Source organism: Halichoerus grypus, chromosome 8 (assembly GCF_964656455.1).
Source record: "Halichoerus grypus chromosome 8, mHalGry1.hap1.1, whole genome shotgun sequence".
NCBI lineage: Eukaryota > Metazoa > Chordata > Mammalia > Carnivora > Phocidae > Halichoerus > Halichoerus grypus.
In genome coordinates this window covers 105,226,073-105,251,826 of record NC_135719.1, presented here as the reverse complement: position 1 = coordinate 105,251,826, position 25,754 = coordinate 105,226,073, and the positions used below count along the sequence as shown (strand labels likewise).

At 41.6% G+C, this 25,754-nt stretch overlaps 1 protein-coding gene and 1 long non-coding RNA gene across 14 annotated transcripts in view; one reads left to right on the top strand and one right to left on the bottom strand.

Annotated features, from left to right (window-relative positions):
- Window positions 1–6,409: 6,409 nt before the first annotated feature.
- LOC144378852 (uncharacterized) lies at window positions 6,410–21,826 on the bottom strand. Its single transcript, XR_013440692.1, has 3 exons — window positions 21,763–21,826; window positions 20,557–20,729; window positions 6,410–6,460 (listed from the first exon to the last, which is right to left on the bottom strand). It is a non-coding gene; the product is annotated as an uncharacterized LOC144378852 (long non-coding RNA).
- TRIM9 (tripartite motif containing 9) overlaps window positions 6,458–25,754 on the top strand; it is a 109,770-nt gene continuing 90,473 nt past the window's right edge. For all 13 annotated transcript variants that reach the window (XM_036111137.2, XM_078053684.1, XM_036111076.2 and 10 more), the window contains exon 1: window positions 6,458–7,285. In XM_036111137.2, the coding sequence (XP_035967030.1) occupies window positions 6,464–7,285 (822 nt within the window). In that variant the 5' untranslated portion in view covers window positions 6,458–6,463. The remainder of the gene's footprint in view (window positions 7,286–25,754) is intronic.

Genomic DNA, 25,754 nt, shown 5'->3' with positions numbered 1-25,754 from the left:
TTTTCAACTTTTTTAAATGGTTATTTTGACTTTAATACATGTTTCCATACAGCTTCTATAGAAGCTTTACCTACAATTAATTAGCCATAGGTACACGAGTCTGTTTCTAGATTCTTTGTTTCCTTGATTTATGTCTGTTCTTAAGCCACAGACACAACATGTTGATTACTGTAGTTCTATAGTAAGTCTTAAAACAATATAAATTTTTCAAGTAGGTTATTTCTCAAAATACTTTTGGCTATTCTTGCTTCTTTGCATCTTCAAGTAGATTTTAAAATCAGCTTGTCAATTTCTACACCTCCCCCCAAAAAAGTCTTCTGAAAATTTTAATTGGAACTGCATTGAATCTATAGATCAATTTGAGGGAAATTGCTGTCTTACACAATATTGAGTCTACTAATCTATGAACATGGCTTATCTCACCATTTGTTAAAGTTGCCTTTAATTTCTCTCTGGAATGTTTTATAGCTCTCAATGTATAGATCTTGCACATATTTTGTTAATTCAATTTCACGTTTTTTGATGATGTTGTAAATGGTACAGTTTTTAATATCAATTGCTAATTGTGCACTGCTAGTATTTATAGATACAACTGATTTTTGTATATCCAATGAGTTCTCTTCATCCTGACTGACGGGAATATGAATGACTTCTGGTCCTGTGTGTACTCTGAAAATTGTTTGTATTACAATTCCAGTAATCGCTCTTTCTTTGGAAGTTATTATTGCCCAACCTGGTGGTGGAGGTTCACCCTATACGTGCCCACATTATATTCAATCAGAGACCCAAGCAAATCCCTATGCTGGAACTCTTTCTCTGTCTCACTCTTTCCTCTTTGCAAATTCTAGCTTCCTTGACCTTCCCCAAATCCAGTCTGTGTCCTCAACTCAAAGAGATTGGTGGGCTTTGTTTGGGTTCCTCTTCCCTGTACCGCAGTCTAGAAATTACCATCTGGTAGAAAGCCTGGCTGAAGGTAGGACTCACTTTTTTGCCTTCTCTCAGGAATGACAGGGCTACACTGCATATTATCCAGTGTCTGACAATAGCTGTTTCCTACAGTTAATCCTGGTTTTTATGGAAGGAGGATTATTCCCATATGGCCCAAAGACAGAATTGTGCCCTTTTGATTTTTCATGTAATAAATGGTGTTGATAGTTTTACCAACATTAGATTCCTAAGAAAATGCCTACTTGGTCATAGTTTATTAATCTTTTGATACAATGCTGAAATCTGTTTGCTAATATCCTATTTAGCACTTTTGCATCTATTACTTAGGTGATTTTGGCCTATAGTTTTTTTATTTATTGCATTTTCTGTTAACTATATTATCAGATTTTATTGAGTTACCTGGGAGGCTCAGTAGGTTAAGCCTTCAGCTCTTGATCTCAGCTCAAGTCTTCATCTCAGGGTCATGAGTTCAAGCCCCACATTGGGCTCCATGCTGGGTGTGGGGACTACTTTAAAAAAAATTATTAAAGTTATGATGGCTTTATAAAGCAGACTGGGGAACATTCTATATTTTTTTTTAATTTAAATTATTTCAATAACATTAAAATTACTTGTTTTTTTTTTTTTAAGATTTTATTTATTTGAGAGACAGAGTGAGCGAGTGAGAGAGAACCCGAGCCGGGGGCAGGAGAAGCAGAGGGAGAGGGAGAAGCAGACTTTCCCATGCAGGGATCCTAACACAGGGCCACGGGGCTCCATCCAGGGACTCCAGAATTATGACCTGAACAGAAGGCAGATGCTTAACCGACTGTGCCACACAGGCGCCCCTAAAATTACTTGTTTTTTTAAAAGTTATCTAGAACTCATCCATGCAACCATCCTATCTTTTTCAATGATTAATTTGAAATTACCTTTCAAATTTGTTTTCTGGAAGTTGGTCTACTGAAGCTTTCTACTTTGAGAGCATTTGAACATCCTTTTTTGAAGAAACTTTTGCAATGTCATTCCATACAAAAGCAATAGAAACATAACAGTCTTAACAAGTTTACAATAGAATATTTGAACAAAAATCTGTGTACATTATCCTTTACAGCAATTTTACACAGTAAATTAACTGATTGTTTAAAAATGTTCCTTTTAAACACCTGTGCTATCTTACTTCTTGGAGTATTATAGGTAGAGAACCTATGTAGTGCTATTTACAAGTACAAAATTAAGACTGTATAACTTACATGGAATCCATTAATTTAAGAGCTCGATTTAATATCCTTGACTATTCAGTGCTCTGTATGAGGAAAAAATCAACCTTGACCTACTGACAAAGAGCCAAAAGTGCATTTTCCATAAAAATATAAAGGTATCCAATTCTGAGAATATTTAGTTGGATACCAGTAAAGAAATCTAATGCTATATCGATGCTAGATTTGAAGGATTAATTAAGTTAAAATATTTTTTACTGAAAATGTATTCATTTCCTTTAGGCTTTAAATTTTGTTGTCATAGTGTTTCACATAGTATTTTCCCAGTGTTTGTTAATTGTGAGTTCTATTGTGCTTTCCATTATGTCAATAATTATATTTCCTTTTGCAGGTCTCATAATGCACATATTTATTTACTATTGTGTGAAAAAGAAAAGGATGGGTCCTAGGATTGGGGTGTGTAGAGCTCCCTGCTCAGCAGGGAGTCAGCTTCTCCTTCTTCCTCAACCACTCCCCCCTCCCCAGCTTGTGCGTGCCCACTCTCTCAAATAACTAAATAAAATCTTCTTTAAAAAAACATCATTTGGGTGCATAGTTGAGTAAGTTTTAGAGGATAATAAAGCACTTTACACAAATGAGAACATCTGCAGTCACCCCAGGAGTGATAAAATTACAGGGCTCTGAATCCTCATGCTTCCGGGCATGGGCTGATCACCAGCTGGAAGAAGGAAGATATTCCCTACCGTATTTCTATAATACCATCAGTTACATTCAGATTTTTATTTCCCTTTAAACCCAACTCATTGGAGGACTTTAATGTACATTATGGCCACATAGTGCAGCATGAGGGGGAAATCTTCAAAAGTTTACAAAAAACTTTTTAGAGAAATGAATTCAAGAAAAACCATAAACTCTCAGGGAAGGTAAACAGAATAACATAGAAGTTAACAAAGATCATTTTGAGTATTTCTTTTTTTTTTTTTAAGATTTTATTTATTTGACAGAGAGAGAGACAGCGAGAGAGGGAACACAAGCAGGGGGAGTGGGAGAGGGAGAAGCAGGCTTCCTGCTGAGCAGGGAACCCGATGCGGGGCTCGATCCCAGGACCCTGAGATCATGACCCGAGCCGAAGGCAGTCACCCAACCGACTGAGCCACCCAGGCGCCCCTTGAGTATTTCTTATACACAGAGCTTGACAGAGAGAAAACTCGGCATTTGTCAAATGAATGAGTGAATGAATGAATGAATGAATGAACGAACAAGGAAGCAAAATTACATGTGCCTGGATTCAAATCCCAGCCTCACCAGTATTTGACCTTGAGTACTTTATTTATCTACTCATCTTTAAAATGAGGATAATTATGCCCACGTCTTTTTGGAAGGCAGCTATGCTAACCACTATACCACCAAGGCTGCCCACCTCTTTTTGTTATCACAGGGATTGAACTAGGTAATCCATGTAAATAAATAAACCCACTGCCTAAAACAGAATGAACACTTAACAAATGACAGTCATTTTAAGAGCTCTCCTGGGACTGATTTAGCTAATTCCTGGCCAAATCTAACAATTAAATCACCTCAATATATTTCATAATAGGTCATTCTTCATGTATTGGTTATATTATAAATCTGTATTCTGTTGAGTCTCTGTGAAACCAACAGTGTATTACACCGCAGACATTCCCTAAGATTATTCTTTATTTTTAACTTAGGATATGTTTTCTGCTAATAAGCAGCCCTCTCAGATGGTGTCTTTTTCTGTTTGGGCTGCTAAGACAAAATATCACAGACTGGGTAGCTTATAAACAATAGAAATTTATTTCTCCCATTCTAGACGCTGGGGAGTACAAGATCAGGGTGTCCACAGGTTTGCCATGTGGTGAGGGTCTGCTTCGTCATTGACTGTGGCTTCTCATGGTAACCTCACAGGGTGGAAGGGGGCAAAGGAGGCTTCTTGGGCCACTCCTATAAATGCATTGACCCCATTCATGAAGGCTCTGCCCTCATGGCCCAATCACCTCCCAAAGGCCCCACCTCCTAATACCTTGAAGGTTAGGATTTCAAGATATGAATTTTGGGGAGACACATTGAATCTATAGCAGATGGTATACTATGATAAGCAAAGTCAAACTCATAAAGAGAATATTTGCTGCTCACTTTGAAATGTCCATAGCCCTGGCCCAAGGCTACTGTGACTTTCAGCCAAATGCATACAAAAATCCTGGAAAGGATTTTTATGTATTTTTATATATTAAATTATGCATGGTACTGACAATTTTTTCTAACAGTTTCTCAACAACTAACTATTTGGTATTAGCGAATTCTCTTGGGACCCATAAATTGGATACATCCTGCAGATACAGATAATGTTCCAAGTCCACATGAAGAAATTATATGGCTGTAAACAGAGTACATATGCCTTTGGATGCTCTGGACTTAGCTAGTTAAAAACCAGATTAAAAAGAAATCATATAGCATTTGTGGTTAGCATAACTTTAAATAACAATGAGAACCCCCCCACACAATAATCAAGTGCTGTTTTCATTGCAACTGAGGAAGGTTTTGGAAAGATAATCTAGTTTATTGGACTATTTCTCCAAGGGCAGGATTATGGGCCATTTTTTACTGGGCAATAAAATGCTTTTAAACTGTAAATGTTGCTGCATATAATCAAGTTATCTCTTTTTTGGAAGATGAAAAATGGAAGATTTCTTAGACCTTGGAAAGAGTTTTTGCCATTTATTTATGAATCACTCAGCAAAAGGCAGTCATGTACTATTTCAAATAAGCTGCTATCTCAGAATGTCACTGTCACTTGACTCAAAGATTTTTCTTTCTTTTTTGGGGGGGGCGGGGAGGGAGTTACTCCTCCTACATCATCAAGTCAACAATTCTGTGGGCAAGGGACAGGACAAGATATTTTCATCAATATTTGGAGACAGAGAAGAAGGGTGCTTAATATATGAGGACTAACACTAGCTCTCGCCCCCATCCCCCTACCTGCACCCCTCCACCAGCACCATCACCCCACGCACTTCACTGGAGGAAACAGAAAAAAACCACCATTCTGAAGCTGTGGTAAATGCTCAGGCCACGTGACACTGAATAATGCTGTTTGGATTCAAACACTGAGACTCCGCAGTGACACAGTGATTCATCTGCAGCTAGTTTACTAAACTGTGGGCACTGAGAAATAGGCAACCCATATTGAGCCAAAGGTACTGCTGGCCTCGCGAAAGCTCAGCCAGGTGCTGAGAGTAGGGTGACAGCACAGCTTTGGAAGGGAGAGTGAAGAGGGGAGAGAGGCACGTTCACACCATAAGGTTCACACCGCGCCATGAGAAAGCCTCTGGGCCGAGCCTGAATTTAAAGCGGGAAATTAAGGGGCAGAGATTTTAACTAATATACTGAACCTTTACATCGGTCACCTAGCTTCAATCTACAGCAACACTAAGAAATTGGCATTATTAATCCCCTCTTAGACCCGAGGGACTGAGGGTGAAAGAAGCAAAGAGGCTCTTCCTGGGACTTAATGCCCGGCGCGCCAGACTCCCAGGAGGGGGGGAGCGCCCGGGGCGGGCTGCACCGCGGTCCTGGAGGGGAGAAAAGCCCGGCTGCGGCACAAAAACCGAGGCCTGGGTGAGGCGCCAGCTCAAGCTGCCAGCAGCGGAAGGAGAAGGGGGGTCTCGCAGGCGCGCGGCCCTCGCCCGTGGTAGGTCGGTGCGGAGACCAGAGCTGGAAGCCAAACGCAGTTGGCGAGAAGCACCAGCCCCCTCCGCCGGCCTACTCGCTGCGGGGAGGGGTTTCTCACGCCCCCTGCTCCTGGGTGACTGCACCGGAGGTCGGAAGAAAGCGGGGCGAGGGATGAGTCATCCCGCCTAATTCCTCCTTCCCGGTCCCTCGCCTCCGCACGCCGGCCCCCTCCCGAGATCGAGCAGCCGGGAGCGAAGACTCGCTTATCCTCAGAATCCGCTACCAAACCCGCTGTGGCCTGCAGAAGAGAGGAGAAGGACGGGGCGTGTGGCCAATGAGAGCTTCGCCCTCTCGCTGCCGGCCAATGGGCCGCTGTTTACAGGGTAGGGCGGGACTCGAAGGGGGGCGGTCCCGGGCTGGCGCGCGGCGTCGCGGTCCCGTGGCTCACAGAGAGAGTGGCTCGGAGACAGAGCGCCTCACAGGGAGTCGGCGCCTAAGCGACGCGGGAAGGCGCCACCGCTGCCGCCGCTGGCCAAGGTGCTGGAGACGACAGGCCGGTCGACCGCTTCGCCAGCTCAGGCACCCGTTGCAGCTGCCGCGGCTTCGCTCCCAGCCCGGTCCTCATGGAAGAGATGGAAGAAGAGTTAAAATGCCCTGTGTGCGGCTCCTTCTATCGGGAGCCCATCATCCTGCCCTGCTCTCACAATTTATGTCAAGCGTGCGCCCGCAACATCCTGGTACAGACCCCGGAGTCTGAATCCCCCCAGAGCCGTCGGGCCTCGGGCTCCGGGGTCTCCGACTATGACTATCTGGACCTGGACAAGATGAGCCTGTACAGCGAAGCGGACAGCGGCTATGGTTCCTACGGGGGTTTCGCCAGTGCCCCCACTACCCCGTGCCAGAAGTCCCCCAATGGCGTCCGCGTGTTCCCCCCCGCTATGCCGCCACCGGCCACCCACCTGTCACCGGCCTTGGCCCCGGTGCCCCGCAACTCCTGTATCACCTGCCCCCAGTGCCACCGCAGCCTCATACTGGATGACCGGGGGCTCCGCGGCTTCCCCAAGAACCGCGTCCTGGAAGGGGTAATTGACCGCTACCAGCAGAGCAAAGCCGCAGCCCTCAAGTGCCAGCTCTGCGAGAAGGCGCCTAAGGAGGCCACCGTCATGTGCGAACAGTGCGATGTCTTCTACTGCGATCCGTGCCGCCTGCGCTGCCACCCGCCCCGAGGGCCCCTAGCCAAGCACCGCCTGGTACCCCCGGCCCAGGGCCGCGTGAGCCGGCGGCTGAGCCCGCGCAAGGTCTCCACCTGCACAGATCACGAGCTGGAGAACCACAGCATGTATTGCGTGCAGTGCAAGATGCCTGTGTGCTACCAGTGCTTGGAGGAGGGCAAACACTCCAGCCATGAAGTCAAAGCTCTGGGGGCCATGTGGAAACTGCACAAGGTGAGTCCTAAGAAAACCCACCCCTAACTCCCCTCGCCTCCGATCCTCCGGTTTTGCAGCAGACGGTCTCCCTATTGCGCACAGTGCATCCCAGTGGGGGTGCAATGCAGGTTCTCCTGTATCTGCTTCCCCCGTCTGGTGCACTGCAGAAGCGCAGGGGGACCTTAAACCGAGGGCAGGGGAGTTGAATACCCCAGAGAGTTGTTGCGGGGATGCCTGAGAACCTGTCTCCCCGGGAGCACTGCCTAGCACGGGGCGTCCCCGCTCCGCGGCGGAGGCGCAGCCTGCGGTCGCCGCCGGGGTACTGGAAAGCGCTGCGGAGCTGGGCAGAGGCACGCCAGTGCCCGGGGCTGCCAGGAACGCTCCAGGGCAGATCCGGCTGCGGTCCCCAGGGACGAAGTGGGGGCGGTGGGGCGGCGCGAAACGCCAAAGGCTGGAGCTGCGGGGTAGGTGGGCGCTGTGACTCGCGGCGGAGGCGGGGAGAACTCCGCGGGTGGAATACTGATGAGTCCGCCCTGGCCCAGACCCGGAGTCCGCGCTGGAGCGGATGCGGGACCGGGTGCTTTGCTCGCAGGTGGCGGAGGTGGTGCAGCCGAGGAAAAAAGAATCCTGTGGTCACCACGGCAACAAGGCTTGATGGCTGCGGGTCCTGACCCCCGCCCCCCCCCCCGGGGCTAGGGACCTGGGGCTGAAGTAGCAGGCCAGAGGTTTCTGTGTGGTCTAGGCCTGAAAGCTAGGCAGATGTGTATCCCAGGGTAACCCCATCCTCCCAACCACCACACACGAATTTGTCCAGGATTCAACCCTTTTCCTCTTTCAGTAGTTGTCTTTGAAAGCTTTGAGGCACCTGTTACCACCAGATTTACCTTTCTGGTCTCTTTTGATGGCACCTCCACCAAAGCCAGCTTCAAGAAGGGTGCCTTTAACAACGTTTAGGTAAGCCACTCCTCTGCTCAGAATCCTCCAATTGTCCCCCACATTTCTTAGACGGTCCCTAGAATGGTCCACTAGGACCTGCTTGACCTGTTCACGTTTGGCCTCATCGACCTCATTTCGTCCCACTCATTCCCTTTGCTCCAGCTGCACTGTCCCTCAACCAACATCAGACACCTTCCGGCCCCCGGGCCTTTGCATTGGATGTTCTTTACGCTTGGGACAGTCTAACCCAATAAATACCTTGTATTCGAATGGCTCACTCTCTTGCCTCCTTAGATTGTTGCTCAGATGTCACCTTTGCAGTGAGACCCTTCTGAACACAGTTGCTGCCTCTAGTCTCAGACACCCCTAAGTGGCATGCTATGTATTTTAATTATCATGTTACTTTTGTATTTATCTATTGCTCCTCTCCACACATACTAGAAAATAAACTTCATGAGGAAAAAGATCTTTATAATATTATGCCCACCCTGCTTAGAAGAAAGGGAACCACTCTTGAGGAGATGTGTATAAATTTCACTTATAATTTTTAAATAATTTGCTTGGTTGGGATGCAAAGGGTAAGGCAGGGATTCAGGATTATTGTGGAGATTTTCTTCACATCATTGAGTTGCAAGCCCAAGGATCAGGTAGGGCAGTAAAGATGATGTTCAGGCCTCAGCTATGCCCCACTAAGGGTTTCCCAGCATTTCTTGGAGACTAGAAAGGCTAGTCTCTGAGAGAGACCATGGGGTTCAGGCTGGAACATTGATATTTTATTTACAGCAAGAAAAGAAATAAGATATCACCTTTTTTCAGCAATCGAGGTTTTCTCAATTCAGTCTTAATTGAATGTGACCCGTGTTTATGGTTATTTGGGTTCTCACATATAACCTATTAAATCTTATTCGTACTGATGGAGATTTAAGTCAGCACAAATTTGAGCCCTACTAGGCATATGCATCTATTTTTGAAGCAATTTCAATTTAACTTTTTTAAAATGATATTTTATTTTGAAAGTTTTCAAAACTTGAGTTCATGGCCAATTTTTTCCTTCATGTTATGATTTCACTCTTAAACTGCTAACTATAGGCTATGTTAAGTTACCTTTCAAAACTATCCTTGGAACTAAGAAATTAATCACCCTGACTGAAAAAAGAACTTAAGAGTCACACACTAATTAGGATGGTCAAACCACAGCATAATTTTTCTGTGAAGAGTCTATACATTTTCCATTAAAACCAAAAGCAACCTTTTAATCTTTGTCAAGCCCTGTATAGATTTGAAATGTTAAATCGTTCATTTTATGGGTAATGGAAATTGTGAGTGGACACTGGTGTGGACTGGGTTGAAATTTGGATGTCTGTTAAAAAACCAATAATGTCAAAGCCCTTGAGACATGACATAAGTAAGCTAGAAAAGGAAGGTTGGTTTGTTGGAAAAAAAAAAAAAACATTTCTTCTCTGATCTTTTGCACACTTTTTCCAAAATAGTGACTAGGTATAATTTTTGTTCAGTCAATATCAGAATTATTAAACTGCCAAAAAAAAAATAAGGCAGAAAGATGAGAGATTTTAACATTTGCTTACTGTCTTAGGTGAACAACAAATATTACTCCCCCATCTTATCTTCTTAATAAAGTAGTTAATGTGTTAACGCTGGATTTTCTCATATAGTCTATTTATGTTCTGTTTCCACAACAGCTCATGGGCCAGAATTTCTATGCCCCTCAAAACATAAGAGAGCAAAGAATTACATTAACTAGTTTCCCCAAAGTTGGGCAGTAAGTTATCAACACACATTATTACTAGACCTGAAAGTTTTCATTAATGTTCTACCATATTAATTAGTCATTTCTAGGGATAAAAAAATTCTGTGAATAAGTATTTCCCTCAAGCTCTAAGTCATCATCTTACACATTTAAGACAAAATGGCTGAAATTTATTTTTAAAGAGGTTTTAAAAACAACTGGTTGAAATTCACTAGTTGTCAGTTGACCAAATTAAAATACTTCTTACACAGATATGACTTTCAAAATCCATGAAAAGTAATACTGCATCAGGTAGCCATATAAGACAAATACCTGGTAACAGTTCTCATTTAGTAGGAGCACTTGCTATATTCCTTTATCCAATTTAGTTTGGTATAAAGAATTGCTACAAAAAAAAAATCATTTTGTAGATACTTTCAAATAGGCAATTGGAACCATTATTACTATTCTGTAATTTTAGCAATTCACATTTCTAAATCTAACATTATCCTTAAATTCCTGGTGTGTTTTATCAATCTCTGAATCAGTACATTTGAAACCATTCTGTTGTATTTGTGCTATTGAGCAAAGATTTTCTTTTCCTTTCTGTACTAACCACTCTGAATCTTGTGTCAAATGTTATTTTTCTCTTAGAAGATTTGCAATTTAAGGAACATTTTATTTTTTAAAGATTTTATTTATTTATTTTAGAGAAAGAGCTAGGATGTGGGAGTGGGGGCGGGAAGCAGTGGGGGAGGGAGAGGGACAAGCAGACTCCCACCCTGAATGCAGCACCCCTGGCAGGACCCAGTGCCACGACCCTGAGATCATGACCTGAGCCTAAACCAAGAGTCACTGCTCAACCGACTGAGCCACTCAGGTGCCCCAGCGACATTTTAAAATAAACTTTATCAGTTATGCTTTCATTTTCAAAGTATTCTGAAAAAAATATCTGCTTTGTAGTATGTTGGTATCTTATCAAATATTTGTGTAGCAAAGTGTTATTTAATGTAACCAAAATGGTATTTGGTTAACTATCAGCAGTAAACACAATATAATCTAGATGTTCCTATGATAAATATAACAGGTAGCAGATCTTCATGATTTTTTTAATATTTTTTAAATTTACATCTGGTACAGTCAGAACATTCTGTGCACAGTGGTACAAATATTAAGGAGAATGTATCAGAGGAGTCAGTTGTTCCTCTTTGTACTGAGGCATAATACAAAGAGCTAGATGACAGGGGATCCCATTCCAGACCTGATGCTGCCACTGACTTCCATTCTTCCTACACACAAATCTATATTTGTGGAAATATTTTGAAAAAATAATTTAAATGTGTGTAACTTACTCATTTCAGTTTGGCACAAGAGAAAGCTTTATATAAAACAGAATTGTCTCACTAGTCAACAATTATTTCATAAAACCTCTTTAATGGGATATTTTGCTTGCTCCTTTCAGAGCACAGAGTGCAGTAAAAGGCTACTCTTGAAGGTGCCCCAGAAGGGTGAGCCATAGCCTCATGAGTCCAGAGAATATTCAGTTGAAGTAAGCTCATGGAATAAAAACACTACACAAAGATTTATTTATATATTAAACAAAGGCATTTTGTTTTTCAGTAGTGATGCTAAAATGCTAGTTGATATCACTCAGTTTTTTCAGATTCTCCAGTGAAGACAGTGTTATATCCCTCTGAAGTAGCAGAAATTGTTCTTCCCGTATATACCATGAAACGATGCTATTAATTGAAATTTCAGGTCAAGTCACAGTTTGCATAAAGAGAAAGTTATCATAGCTACCTGTTATTGACCAATAAGAATAATGCACAGTCAAAAATTATCCTTACTTTCAGTACAGTAAATTCTCTCATCTAAGTATTTCTCAAAATGTGTGTATGCATATAACTCAACCTTGGCTCAGAGGAGGATAGAACCCATTACATGGTAAAAAAGTAAGAACAAGATAGTTCTAAATAATATTGTTATCAATTTTATCAGGGACTCTTGGTTATAAGGAACAGAAAACCCACCCAAGTGATCTCAGAGGATTTCGTGGGGAATGAAACAAATCAACTCTCAAGGAAAGCAGAACTGGAAAGCTAGAAACTAAGTTTATTTTCTGTTATCAGTCAGGTTGGACTAAGTTATGCTACAGTAACAATTTCCTAATCTCAGTGAATTACAACAGTAAGTAATTTCTCACTCCCCTCAATGCCCACTGAGAATCAGCTGTGGCCCTTCTCCACATCTTCCTATTCTTGAACTTCAGCTGAAAGAGCATGTTTGGAACATGCCAACCTTATGATAGAGGGAGGAGAACAAAACAGAACTACTCAATGGTACTTCAAGTTTCTATTCAGATGTGGTGTGTCATTTCTGCTTATATTGATTGGCTAGAATAAGTCATGTGGCCATGCCTCCGTGATGCAAGGAATACACTCTTCCCACAGAGAGAGGCACCAGATAAAGACCCTGTAGTGGGGGCTAGAGAATATTTTGAACAAATAATACAATGTGCCACATGTTTAACTCTCTTACCTGTGCTTCTATCTCTTGCAATGGGCCTCTTTGGCCTGCACAAGACCTGACGGACTCTTCCAGCCCCAAGACAGCATGACATTTCAGTGCAAGTGTCCACTGTCATCTAACTACAGTGTCTCTTCACATTTTCAACTTTAGAGAAAGAATCTGATTGGCTCAGCTTGCGTCAGGTAATGACTGATGACTGTCTGGGCCATGACCCCACCCCTTTGGTGAGGTGGATATAGACTAGGCTGAGACAAGTGAGGCACTCACCTCAGGGGCAAAACTTAATGGGGCACCAAAACTCAGTAATCAAGATAAAAAAATACTGTAATGCAATATCTTAAAAAATAAAAATGAATGCAAGAAATCCATGATCAACAAAATGTCAACATTTTAAATAAAGGCAAGATCACTAACAGTGCCATGCTGAGCCATATTGGACCCTGAGTCAAAAGGAAAAATCAATAATATCGGTCCCATCTTTGTTTAAAATTTTAACCTTTGTTCCTCATAGAATCTTTGCATTGATTTTTGTTTTTAAAAAATACCACAGGGGCGCCTTGGTGGCTCAGTTGTTAAGTGTCTGCCTTCGGCTCAGGTCATGATCCCGGGGTCCTGGGATCGAGCCTCGTATCGGGCTCCCTGCTCAGCAGGAAGCCTGCTTCTCCCTCTCCCACTCCCCCTGCTTGTGTTCCTGCTCTCACTGTGTCTCTCTCTGTCAAATAAATGGGTAAAATCTTAAAAAAAAAAAAAAAAAAAAACCACATTAAAATAGTATTGATGTTGATTCCTGAGGTTTTTGGCACTCCCTTAAATTCCACATCTGAGGAGAGTGCCTCACTCCCCTCCCCCCAGTCCCAGTCCTGAGGGACAGAGTCACTTGGTACAACACCTGGCTCCCAGTTTACTGTTTAGCTCGAGAAAAGCTCCAGGCAGAATGCTTCAGAGAGCAGCGGGGGCAGGGAGGCACTGACCAGCATTCTGGTACGGTCTCAGAGGAAGCCATGCTGGGTGCAGAAGAAAGCCCTTTTGCTCTACTTGGATCTTCTGCGTTTTAGCCACAGCACTAATTTCTTGAGCTGCTTTGACAGTGAAGCAATAGAGTTGATGATGATGAAAAAAAGGACAGAAAAGTATAGAGAACACTGAGAGCTGGAGCTCAGTGCTTGCTCTCCCTAGCAATGCTCCAGCACCAAGTGGTTTGTGTTGTTATCTCTGTCGCATACTCTGGTGAACGTGGTCATGTCAGAGCAAAGCAGTCCCTCATTTTGCTTATGTTTGAGTGGAGGAAGGAGGACAGAAGGTGTCATAACATGATTTCGTATTCACTTTGGGTACGAAATCATGTGGTTGGGCTGGGAGTGGGAGAAAAATAAAACCGCATAGCTTCCTGTCAGTAATATTATCTGTTTATTAGAAGGAAAGAAGAGCGTTAGTAACCATGGAGTTCAATGTTTTGTGTTTTTTGTCTTTTGGCTTCATACCAGCAGTGCTCTTCTTGCTCTAGTTGAATGTTTCCCTCCCCACCATATTCCTGCCTCTGCCCAGTACCTGTGATTCTGGTGGGCTGCCAATCCAGCGCCCTGCCTTACCTGGCCAAGCAGGAGGGCATGGGACATAGGCCTGGCCAATTGTCATACCCTATCCCTCTGGCCAAAGTGATTAATTTAAAAGATTAGCACGTAACTCAAGCCAGTCCAATCTGAGTCTTTTTCTGAGGTTTATATATACGACTCAGGGACAGAGGAGTCTTGCTTTCCTCTGGGTGTGCTGCAGTTGGAATAATAGAAGCCAGGAGCTCTCTGTGTCCATGCCGCTTCCTCCTACCACTACACCAGTAGAAGAAAATAAGGCAACCCACAGAAATACAGAGCTGAGAAATGGAGAGAGAATTCTGAGAACAGTATTTGAGCCTCTGGAACACATCATGAGTGAGGCCAGCTACCCCCTCCTGCCTTTTGAGTTACTCGAGTCAATAAACATCCCCACCTTTTTTGCTTTAGCTAGTTTGTATCGGCTACTTTCAACTGAGAGGTCCTCACTTATAAAAGCATATGAATTAACACATGTGAACATTTGTATTTGAAGATATTCATTCTAGATATTGTCTCTAGAATACTATACTTAGAAGGCTGCATTCTGATGCCAAAAAAACCCCCCAAAAAACAAAAAACAAATGGAAAGCAGTTTCAATTCGATGAAGCAGAAATCATATGATATTTAATCTAATGCTGTTTACCCGTTCACTAACAGTGTAGCCTGTACTAGCTTATTGAGCAATAGTCTGGACAGGGAGGTTCTGAAGTCAAACTTCTGCCAATAATCAATTTTATTTGTTTTCAAAGGCAGGAAACCTCTGAAGACATACATCTTGCTTTGACCTGTTCTCTAGGTCAGAATTTCTCAAACTGTGTTCCCACGAAGTTTCCATACGTAAATAATTTTGTAACTCTCCACTCTAAACCTGTTCCTGGTGGTTCCCATTGTACATTATTATATCAATGTACTGATCCATTCTGCAGCAAAGAAACCTGCTTGATTTAATCTAGAATTTTCTAAACTTATTTGACTTTGGAAACTATTATTTATTTATTTATTTTCTCATTTTTCCCCAGCTTTATTGAGATATCACTGACATATAACATATGTAAGTTAAAGGTGTACAAAGTGATGATTTGATACGTGTGTATATTGTGAAATGATTGCCACAATAAGGTTTGTTAGCACCTCCATCCCCTCACATAATTACCTTTTTTGTATGTGTGTGGAGATAACTTTTAAGAATTACACTCCTAACTTTCAAGTACATAATACTGTGTTGTAAATTATAGTCACCATGTTGTATATTAGATCTCTAGAACTTATTCGTCTTACAGCTGGAAATTTGTACTCTTTGACCAACATCTTCCATTTCCCCAATCCTCAGCCCCGGACAACCACCATTCTATTCTCTATTTCTTTGGGTTCAGCTTTTTTAGATTCCACATGTAAGTGAGAACATACAGTATTGGTCTTTCTCTGACTTATTTTACTTAGCATAATGCCCTCCAGGTCCATCCATGATGTTGCAAAAGGCAGAATTTAAAGGAAATTCTTTAAATTCTTTAAAATTTATGGCTGAATAATATTCCTCTGTGTGCGTATGTGTGTGTGTGTGTGTGTGTACCAAATTTTCTTTATCCATTCATCTGCTGATGGACACTTAAGTTGTAGAAACTTTTTTTTTAGTGCTAAATGAGTTTGGGAAACACTATTCTAGACAATGATTAGCTAATAAGTCAGTAAGAAAGTAAGCATTCTTAATTTCTGGTGTATGGAGTAGACTACTCTAAAACTCCAGCCTGTGGATAAATGTCCCAAGTAAGACTATCTTTAAATCTTATGTTAATCCTTAAAACAAGTATTAAAAGTTAAATTTATGTTATTCTTTGAATATTAAAGCCAAAAATAGAGGTAAAAGCAATTAATATAAGTTTTGTAGTGTTTATATACATATGTTCAATATATGTTGCTTCCCATTTTATTGTAAATAACTGAAAAAAATAGTTTAGGCATCCGTAATACTAATGTAATATAATTAGAATTAACTGCTTTGATCCATTTTTGACTATTTTTAGGCATTGTGTACATGATGCCAAATGACTTATTTGATTGGGTTTGCCATTAAATTGTGGTAGGTAGAAATAGATTGTTTTTAAACTACTTATTAAAACAAAAAAGATGATTTAGCTTGAAGGTTAAAACTCTACAGGTGCTCCTGTGACAGCATATCACAACAATTTATGAAAGTTAAAAGAGCAGTGCTTTGCCTGTTACATTCCAGGCTTTGCTAATATTTTCAAAATGACATCTGGAGTCAGTTTGTAACCTTGGAAGAAGAGTTAGTGATAAAATGGCCCCCAGTAGTGTACCTAGATTATTAGAGACGATCCAGGTTTTGTCAGCAGCATGTCTAATGTCCCCCAAAAGACATCTCAAAGCCAAAAACACTTCTCCGGGGTGTTCTCGCAAGCAGTTTCTTCCCAACCTTAAACCAGACCCTTATCTTAAACTGAGAACTATCTCAGAGTGAAATTATTCAGAAAAACCCAAGCAGAATGCCCAGAATGCACTTGACACATCATCAGGGAAATCATCACAATTTCACTTCACTTTGGTTTAGCCCTGGCTTTGCCATCTTTTTAACTTGTGTGGCTTATGGTGCAGCATTTTGGCCACGGATCCAGCCATAGTCCCATCTGCCTGTCTAAGTTACCTCTTCTTTCTTGACCTGCATGGCCTTCCAGGTTCCCCGCGGAGCCCTCTCCCTGTCCACCAGCCCTGCCCTCCAGCATTTTCTTAAACTAGACCTTCAGATCAACTGAGCCAACCTCACCAGCCTCGCAGCAGACCAGCCTGCCGAGGGAAGCTGAGTGCTGCTCCCTGTTCCCCCATAGTCACTCCTGCACCAGCGGCACTTCACCCCAGCTGGGTTGAATGAGAGACACATTTTTTTCTTAACTGTAGAAAGAGAGTTTTCTTCATTTTGACTCACTCATTTTATGCTGACAAATCAAGAACACTTGTCTTGAGTTTCTAGTCATGAATAAATAAGCATCACTGACTTTTCCCTCTTCCTCAACATGCCTGTCCCTAAAGACTCACCTACCCATGGTCTCAGTTCCTTGCACCTGAATATCTGAAACAGATCGGGTCATTCTCAGTCCCATTCCCTTTCACAATGTGTTCCCAAACTCTCTTCTATCTTCTGTCCACCCATCTCCTTAGCTCCCATCTCTGAGTTCCAACACTGAGCGTCCCCCACTGTACTATAATTGCATATGCTAGAATCTTCCACTGGACCCTACGAACTCAAAGTCATAGATTATTTCTTATCTACCTTTGTTTCCTCCATTAATGCTCTCAGTAGATGTTTAAAAAGGTTTAATGAAGAAAAGAGTCAGTAAGAAGATCAATGATTAGCAAATAAATAGTCCACTATTTTAAATTTCTCATATTAGCCTGATAATAATGGTTAAATTTGAAAGCCTTCAATTTTATACTTTTGTTAAAAACTTACTGAGAACTTACTACATGCCAGGAACTGTTCTAAGCTGTTTCCAGGCACTTTCTCATTTAATCTTCAGAATTCACACATATTCCTGAGAAAACTGGGGCACAGACAGATCGTAAAGTCATACTGGTTGTAAGAGGCAGAGCCAAGGTTTGAATCCAGGCTGTCTGACTCCAGAGTTCACAGATTGAACCGCTATTCTGTCCTACTGTCTGATAATCACAGGAAATGCATGACCTAGAAAGCACTGTTTTATGGTCCTATAAATTATAATGGCATAACAAGTAAACTGAGTTCCATTAGTTCTCATGCATGAAAATTACTGAAAAATTAAGTCATTTGTCCCCTAAGTTTCCTTGTGACAAAATAAATTTAAAGAGGAAAATATGGGGCAGAGGGAAGTGAAAGACAAGTAGGTTGAATATTCCATAGACCAGATCCTCGGAGGCACACTGGGTAGGGCAGATTCCCTTGGGAGGGGTCTGTCCTGCCTCCTTGTCAGAGCCTGTCAAGCAGCAGATATGCAGTGCGGTTCTATCAGCTCAGCCATTGATTTATTGTCCTCTTGTAACAAAATCACCATCTTAAAATTTATAGACAGAAATGACATAAAAGTTTAGGTTGAGGGTTTTCTTTTGCATTTTCAGCATCTTTATTTCTGCAGATCTAAAACATTTATAAGTCTATCTTGGAAAGCACAAAAATATGTTGAAACCCATAAAAAAGTATCTGTTCTGTTTACTTTCCATTTTTTTCTTGGGCCTTTTGCTGAGGTGGTTAAAAGAAAATACATACATTCCTTTTCAAGAATATATGCCTGGCCCGCCTTTTCCATAAATTCCAAATGTGAATTGGAAAAGCCTATTGTTTAAGAATGGGTTTAAGCACTGCCAAATAAAGTTTGTTTTTCATAAGCCTTGCATAGAACCAGAACTGTGTGTTTTATACTCAGAGCTCTGCTCAAAGAAGAAACTGTTCCTTAAAGAATTAGCTTTGGAAGGAGAATGCTAAACATTGTTCTTTGGTGTGGGAATAGCCACCTTCTGTCATTAGCCAGTACACATAGATGGTTAATTCTCATCTACTGCTGATTTATTCATGTGAAGCTGACTTTCCAGCCAGATAGTATCAATTCCGCTTTATTGAGATTTTTGTTCATCCTCTCTTTACTCTTACTTTGCTTGCAGCTTGCATTTTAAGAAGCAACTGTTGGATACCAAATACTTACTTCTCTCTCCCATGCTCCAGGAAAAGCCGGGGAGAGGGCCCTGTTGCTCTGACCCATGCTGTACACCAGCCTAAGACATTATCGAATCTCTGAAAAAGCAGGTTGCAGAGGGAAGTAAATGTGAATATAGGGGATCAAACATTTTCTACCTCAGTCAGCTCTTCTTCATAGGCTTTTTGATTTTGTAGGGAGCAAATGCTTGGAAGGTCAAACATATACAGGCTCAACTACAATTACAACTCACCCAAAGCCAAAGGGAAATAACTCTATAATATGATCTACCATTTTTTATTGTCTGTACTGTAATTTCTTATCATCGCTACAAACAACCAACAGCTGATTTTCCTATGGATATGTGTAGTACATTACACAGTGCTTCTGCTGATGTTTCTGCCATCACCCAGACACACCAGTTCACGATAAAATGGATAACATGATAAAATGGTGTTGCCTCTGCCGTCCCACTCCTACATATATGAAATGGGATCCCAAGAGCATCAGTCACATCAAATCAAACGTAAAATCGGACTCCCATCCAATCTAATAAATCTTACATGGTGCAGATAAATCTATGGTGCTTTTAACAAGCAGTTGTTATTGATTTCATTGACCATCAATCATCTGGCCCAGAGTTAGCAAGGAAATACGATGAAGAGCTTTCAGCACACAATCAATACAGTGTGAAGAAGCTTGATGTTTACATTCAACTCATGTTATCTGGCTACCTTCTGCCATTGTGGAAGTAAATCTGCCATTAGTGGAGCTAAAATATTGTTCAGTATTAAATAAAATTTTCTCTACTTTCTACTTTGAGAAACAAGAGGTATGGAAATACAGAAATTTGGATAAGCACTAGATTTCCAGGCTGGCTTCAACAAGCATGATAAGCAAGGGTACTGAGTGTAACTACCATTCTGTTAGTGTTCAAAAGTAGCACCTTTACACCTAGACTTAGGACATGGATTTCTTAACTGACTGAGCCACCCAGGCGCCCCAGGACATGGATTTCTGATTGCTCCGGTCACTGCATATAAAAGTGTTGTGAAAAAATTTGAGTTGATAGTGAGGTCCCGTTATGTACATATGAAACATAATAGTAAATATTGGTGTTAATTGGCAAATCAACACAAATATTTTGCATTAATTTTAAAAACCATCAAACCAAAGAGAAAATTCATGCTGCTGGCATTGATAACATCCTTGATTCTTGATTTCCAAAGAGGCTGCACCATCTTACATTCCTACCAGCAATAGATGAAGGTTCTAATTTCTCCATATTTTCACCAACACTTGTTATTATCTGTCTTTTTGTCTAGAGCCATCTTAATGGTTGCAAAGGGAGGGCTCATATGGTTTTGATTTGCGGTTCTCTCATGACTAGTGATATTAAACATCTTTTCATGTGCTTATTGGCTGTTTTTGTATCTTTTTTAGAGAAATGTCTATTCAAATCCTTTGCCATTTTTAGTTGGGTTATTTCTCCTTTATTGTTGAGTTGTAAGAGATCTTTTATATATTCTGGACACTTATTCACTCATTTAAAATGGAAGGGGCAGAGATGTAGACTTCTTTTCTCTTGGAAACACAGAAAATAAAAAACAGACACGTAGCTGAGTGTGAGGAAAAAGTTGTCAAGGCTGGCCCACCACGACCTACTGGTAATTTCTTGCCCAATAACCTCATCAGCCAGTTCTGAGGCAGAGAGCTCAGATAAGCTCTACTAGAAGTGATTCCTGATGAATAGGATACATGGGAAAGTCCAAAAGTTGGAGGAGGAAATAATTTGGTTATCAAGGTACCTGGATATGGTGGCTGTGCTTCCTCCTTAACTTGAGTTACCCTTCTGCCAACTTTGGTGATAGGGTTCATTTCAGTGTAAGAAAGTTCCAGTGGTGCTATGGTTTCTGTTACAGGTTACCATTGTGGTATTTAAAAAAATCACTTCGAGGTGTCAAAATGGTGGATTCTTCCCCTGTATTTGAGAGTTATAAATAGATAGAATTGAGACACTGGATATTTGAGATCACTTGCCAACCCACTCCAAAATCAAAGGAATAAATCCCAGAATACTTTAGTAAATTACCAAAATCACCCAGCACGTATCACCAAAAAAACACGTTGATTTCTTAGAACTTATATTAAGAATTCTGAACATCCGAGGACGCATTTTCAGTTGATTCTGTGTGTGTGTGTGTGTTCAGTGAAGCTCAATTAAAACACCTATTCTCTTTTGGAAGCTCTCCCGTGCCCCCAGACAACCATAATCACAGTTTTTTTTTCTATACTCCATGACCACACTATCAAAGTTTACTTGAACCTTGTTGTTCTCTCTTTAAGGGGAAATTATATATGTCTATACTATTGAATTAATGTTCCTTCATTATATATATTATTTTTTTAACATTGGCCCTCAGTAGACAGTGCCTTTACTCAAAGGATCAATCTCATGTGGGAGTTTCAGCATAAAAGCTGGAAAGGGAAGAATTTGTAGAAAGTGGGCTTTGTTTTGTCCCTCACAAAGGGAGAACTGCTGTACTGCAGCATGGCTGTCCCCTTGGATTGATTTTCTGATTGGCTCATGCCCTAGCGAAAAGCACAAAAGAAGTTTATAGGATGAAGCAAAAGAGAGTCTCCAGTTTGTCCTCTCCCCCTTCTGGTACAGTACTTGCCAACTCTGTTGGCACCTGACTGACCACCAGCACTCTCTACCCTCCCCTCCTCTCCCCTCTCCTCTGAATCTTCTGGTTTCTGCCTACATGTCTGCAAGCCCAGCTTTGGTTCTGATGTATGTGCCTTTGCTTGGTCATCTCCATGCCTTGCTTTGACCACTGTGTGTCCAGTCTGTTCATCCAGCCCCAGACCCTTGACCAGCCACTTCCAGGGAGAGTCTCTCTGTCCAGCCCATCTGGCTTGTGCACCCTCTGCCTCCAGCCTGACACTGGCTTTCCCCACGCTGGCTTCCCTCCCAGTGAAGGACCCAGTGCTGACAACTCCTCAAATCATACCTCATGGGTAGCAGCTTCAGAGCTGGCACTGATCCCAACAATAGATTATTGTAATGTACTTGGCCCATCACCTGTAATGTTAAAATAAGACTATAACATATACATCTGGGTTGTATAAAAATGCACTCACATAACTCTTTTCGTTTGAAACATGCCATAAAATGATTTAGCTAAATACAAATGCAGAATCCATTGACATATAGCCACCACTGAAATGAAATATGACAGATATTTAGTTGGACCTGGAAGTTCTACTTATGTTGAAGGCAGAAAGTAAAAAATAATTTACAAATTTCATCTGCAAAACAGGGAAGGAATGAATTAGTTAGTAGAAGATTATTACCCAATTTGGAGGCTAGCCAGAGACTGGTCAATTACTGTCTTCTGAGTAGAGCCAAATGGTTCAATTATATTGCAGTCTTACCTCCATGGGTCTTCTATTTACTTATGTGAAAAAAAATGTCATCAATTTACCATTTATATATTGTTTAATTTGCATGTTATGATGGCTTTTAGGTAATGATCGATTATTAAGTGTTCTAAAATTATATGTACAAAAGGTTATTATTGTGAGCTATAACCCTCAAAAATTAACCCAGTGTTTTTAGAGAAATTGTTTAATTAGCATATATATCTGAGGAGATTGGTATAAAAATTACATAAATATTAGATTTGAAAATTAACTTCATTTAGTATTTGTTCATATCTCATGATTTTCTTCAGGGATTAAATCATATTTATCAGTAGGATACTAAACCCACTACATTCCTTCCTGTCCTGCTGTTCTTTAATCTTCCCAGCCATGTTAAAGGATTTAGAAATCAGATCTCCATCCTCACGTAACTACCACAAGGCCCAGTGTGGGCTGAGGGAGGCGCTTCCTGTTGCTGATTGTAGTGCAGGATACTGATGGTGTAGCATAGACCACTGGCTGTTTAGCTGGCCCTGAGCTCCAGGGTTTTTTTTGTTTTTTGTTTTTGTTTTTTTTTTAAAGATTGTATTTATTTATTTGACAGAGAGAGACACAGCGAGAGAGGGAACACAAGCAGCGGGAGCGGGAGAGGGAGAAATAGGCTTCCCGCTGAGCAGGGAGCCAGATGCGGGGCTCCATCCCGGGACCCTGGGATCACGACCCGAGTAGAAGGCAGACGCCTAACGACTGAGCCACCCAGGTGCCCCGAGCTCTAGGTTTATTCAGCTGCTCAGATGGGGAAATTCACACAGTCAGGGAGATTTCCAGATTGACCACATAGACAAAGCACTTTTATGTGCCCAGAAAGAGGAGTGGATAATGGTTACACAGATAATGGTGTATGACCATGTCAATTCCCAAGCACCTCTAAGAAGAACTTGTTCTCATAATGTGTTAAAAAACAAGGTCATAGAACAGTTGGTGCTAGAACAGGATTTGCTATGTGAACCGTGCTGTGAGATGTGATTTCATATCAGTGTCTTTTCCACCATGAACTATTTCTTTGATTTCATAGAAAGGATCATTAGAACTGTGTTAGGAGGGCTTTGTGCATATTGAAGCTGAGACCGAGGACCGAAACTTAAGTCTGACAGCTCATGAACACCTTACCTCCAAGCTTAAAAAACACTATTGAGGCTCTCATGTCTCCTATGAAACATGGGACTCCTTCCTCTCTGCTCCTAAAAGTAGTCGATCATGTGCCACTGTGAGGTTGCCACAGCAGTGCCTGGCTAGCTGAGCGCAAATGATGACAAGCGTTTTTACTCTGTATGTAAGCTAGGAGAATTGAATATGCCCAGCAAGAATTCAGGTAACAGATAATAAAATAGTCAAGAGAAACAGGAAATAGAATGTGCATGGCAGAAATGCAAAAACTAGTCTCTGGTTAAGCCCTTTCATAGCAAGTGCTAAAATGAGAATTAGGGCCAAAGGACTAGAGCTTGGCTGAAGAGGCCTTTTTGTGATAAAGCTGGAGTGTGTGTAGACTGCCCTCATGGTATTGTGCAGCTCACTGGTATGGGGCCCAAAGAGCCGGGGTCTGTTCCTGGGTCCACTATTATCCAGACAACACAACAAAGGGCTGAGAACACGGGCCTTGAAACAGACTGCCTGTGTTTAACCCCTGGCTTTTCCACTGCTTAGCTGTGTGAACTTAGGTAAGTTACTTGACCTCTCTGTGCCTCAGTTTTCTCATCTGTAAAATGGAGATCATCATCAGAGCATATAGAGTTGTTGAATCACTGTATACCTGAAACTAATGTAACACTGTATGTTAATTATACTGGAATTAAAAAATTTTTTTAAAATCAGGCCAGACCCCAAGGATTGTTGTGAGGATGACAGGTATGGTAGATACAAAGCCATTGGAACACAGCCTGGCCAGAACAAGTGCATGATTAATGTGAGCTATTATTACCTATGAAATGGGACTTGAAATTATAGATATAGATATAATTTATAATTATAAAATATAACTTATGTTACTTATATTATATATATGATTTATTATAGGGAATTGGCTCATGAAATTGGAGGCTGTAAAGTCCCATGATCTTTGATCTGCAAGTTGGAGACAGAGGCAAGTTAGTGGTATATAGTTCAGTCTGAGTCTGAAGGCCTGAGAACCAGGGGAGCTGATGGTGGAATTCCCAAACTCAAAGGCAGGAAAAGACCAATGTCCCAGGTCAACAATCAGTTATAGAGAACAAATTCTCCTTTCTTCCACTTTTTGTTCTTTTCAGGCTCTCAATACATTGGATGATGCCAGACATACTGGGAAGGGCAGTCTGCTTTACTCAGTCTATCAGTTTAAATGCTAGTCTCATCCAGAAACATCCTCACAGACACATTCAAAAATAATGTGTAGCCAAATATCTGGGCAACCCGTGATCCAATCAAGTCAACACATAAAATTAACCGTCACATTGGTTTAGTCAGAAGTTGGCCGAGAGCAATGAGAAACTGAGATAGATCAGATTCCTCCCCGCAAAGTCATGAGAGTTAAGGCAGCTCAGCTACCTGCATTTGCCCATTTGTTGTTGCCTAGGGCCTGCTCGGAGGCTTCCTGACTCTCACTCATCTCTGGGTATTTGCAAGGAATTTGGGCAGTGACTTCCAGGAAGGCAGCAAAAATGGAAAAAAACAATTGACAGGCAACAAGTTGCTTTTGAAATGCAGCCCCAGATGGGCATGTGTTCCTAAAAACTTTATGTAAGTCAAACTATATTTTAAATGTACTAAGACATTCTCAATGCAAAGAAATCTGGTATATATTTTTTCAGACATAAATATCTATTATAAAGCCACGATGACTAGATTCCAGGACACCAACAAGTTAATAATAGCCTCTTAAATTGTTTTCTAGAAAAAAAAAAGAATTTTAAAAAGAATTATAAGGTACATCCCAATTTCAGAAACATTAACGTGGAGTAGGAGTGGGATTGGGATCCATCAAGAAATTGAGAATGCTGATGACCACATAGAATAGAAAAAACAAGAGACACGGAGCTAGGGGCTTCTGTTTTGATCCTGTATCTACCTCTTGGGCAACAAACTTGACTCCCCTGGACCTCCAGCTTCTCGTGTATAGGATAAGGGTATCGAATTAGATGAGAGCTAAGGTCCCTGTCAGGGGCGAATTTAATTGGGATCTACATTTATTGATGTTTCTCTGGCTCAGTTCCTGAGAAGAGTTTCTTGGATAAAACTATCTGCTACCTGCTGTTTGTGCCTTTGTGAAGAGACGCTTTAATTTTCCTCCTGTTTCAAGTTTCCCAGTTGGGGTTTCAACTTTTGGAAATCAAAGGAAGATGGACCAGATAGCAGCAGCATCTTCCATCCCCCTCATTTTACCCCTGGCTTGGCAGAGCACCAGGGTGCCAGAGCCACGGGGTAGGGGCTGACAGTGCAGGTGGAATGGGCAGGGGCAGCTAAGTGGGCAGAGTTGAGCACATGCTGCCCAGCTTTGGCCTCTGCTTCTCCATCCCAGGTGGAACAACCCACTGGTGGACCTGTAATG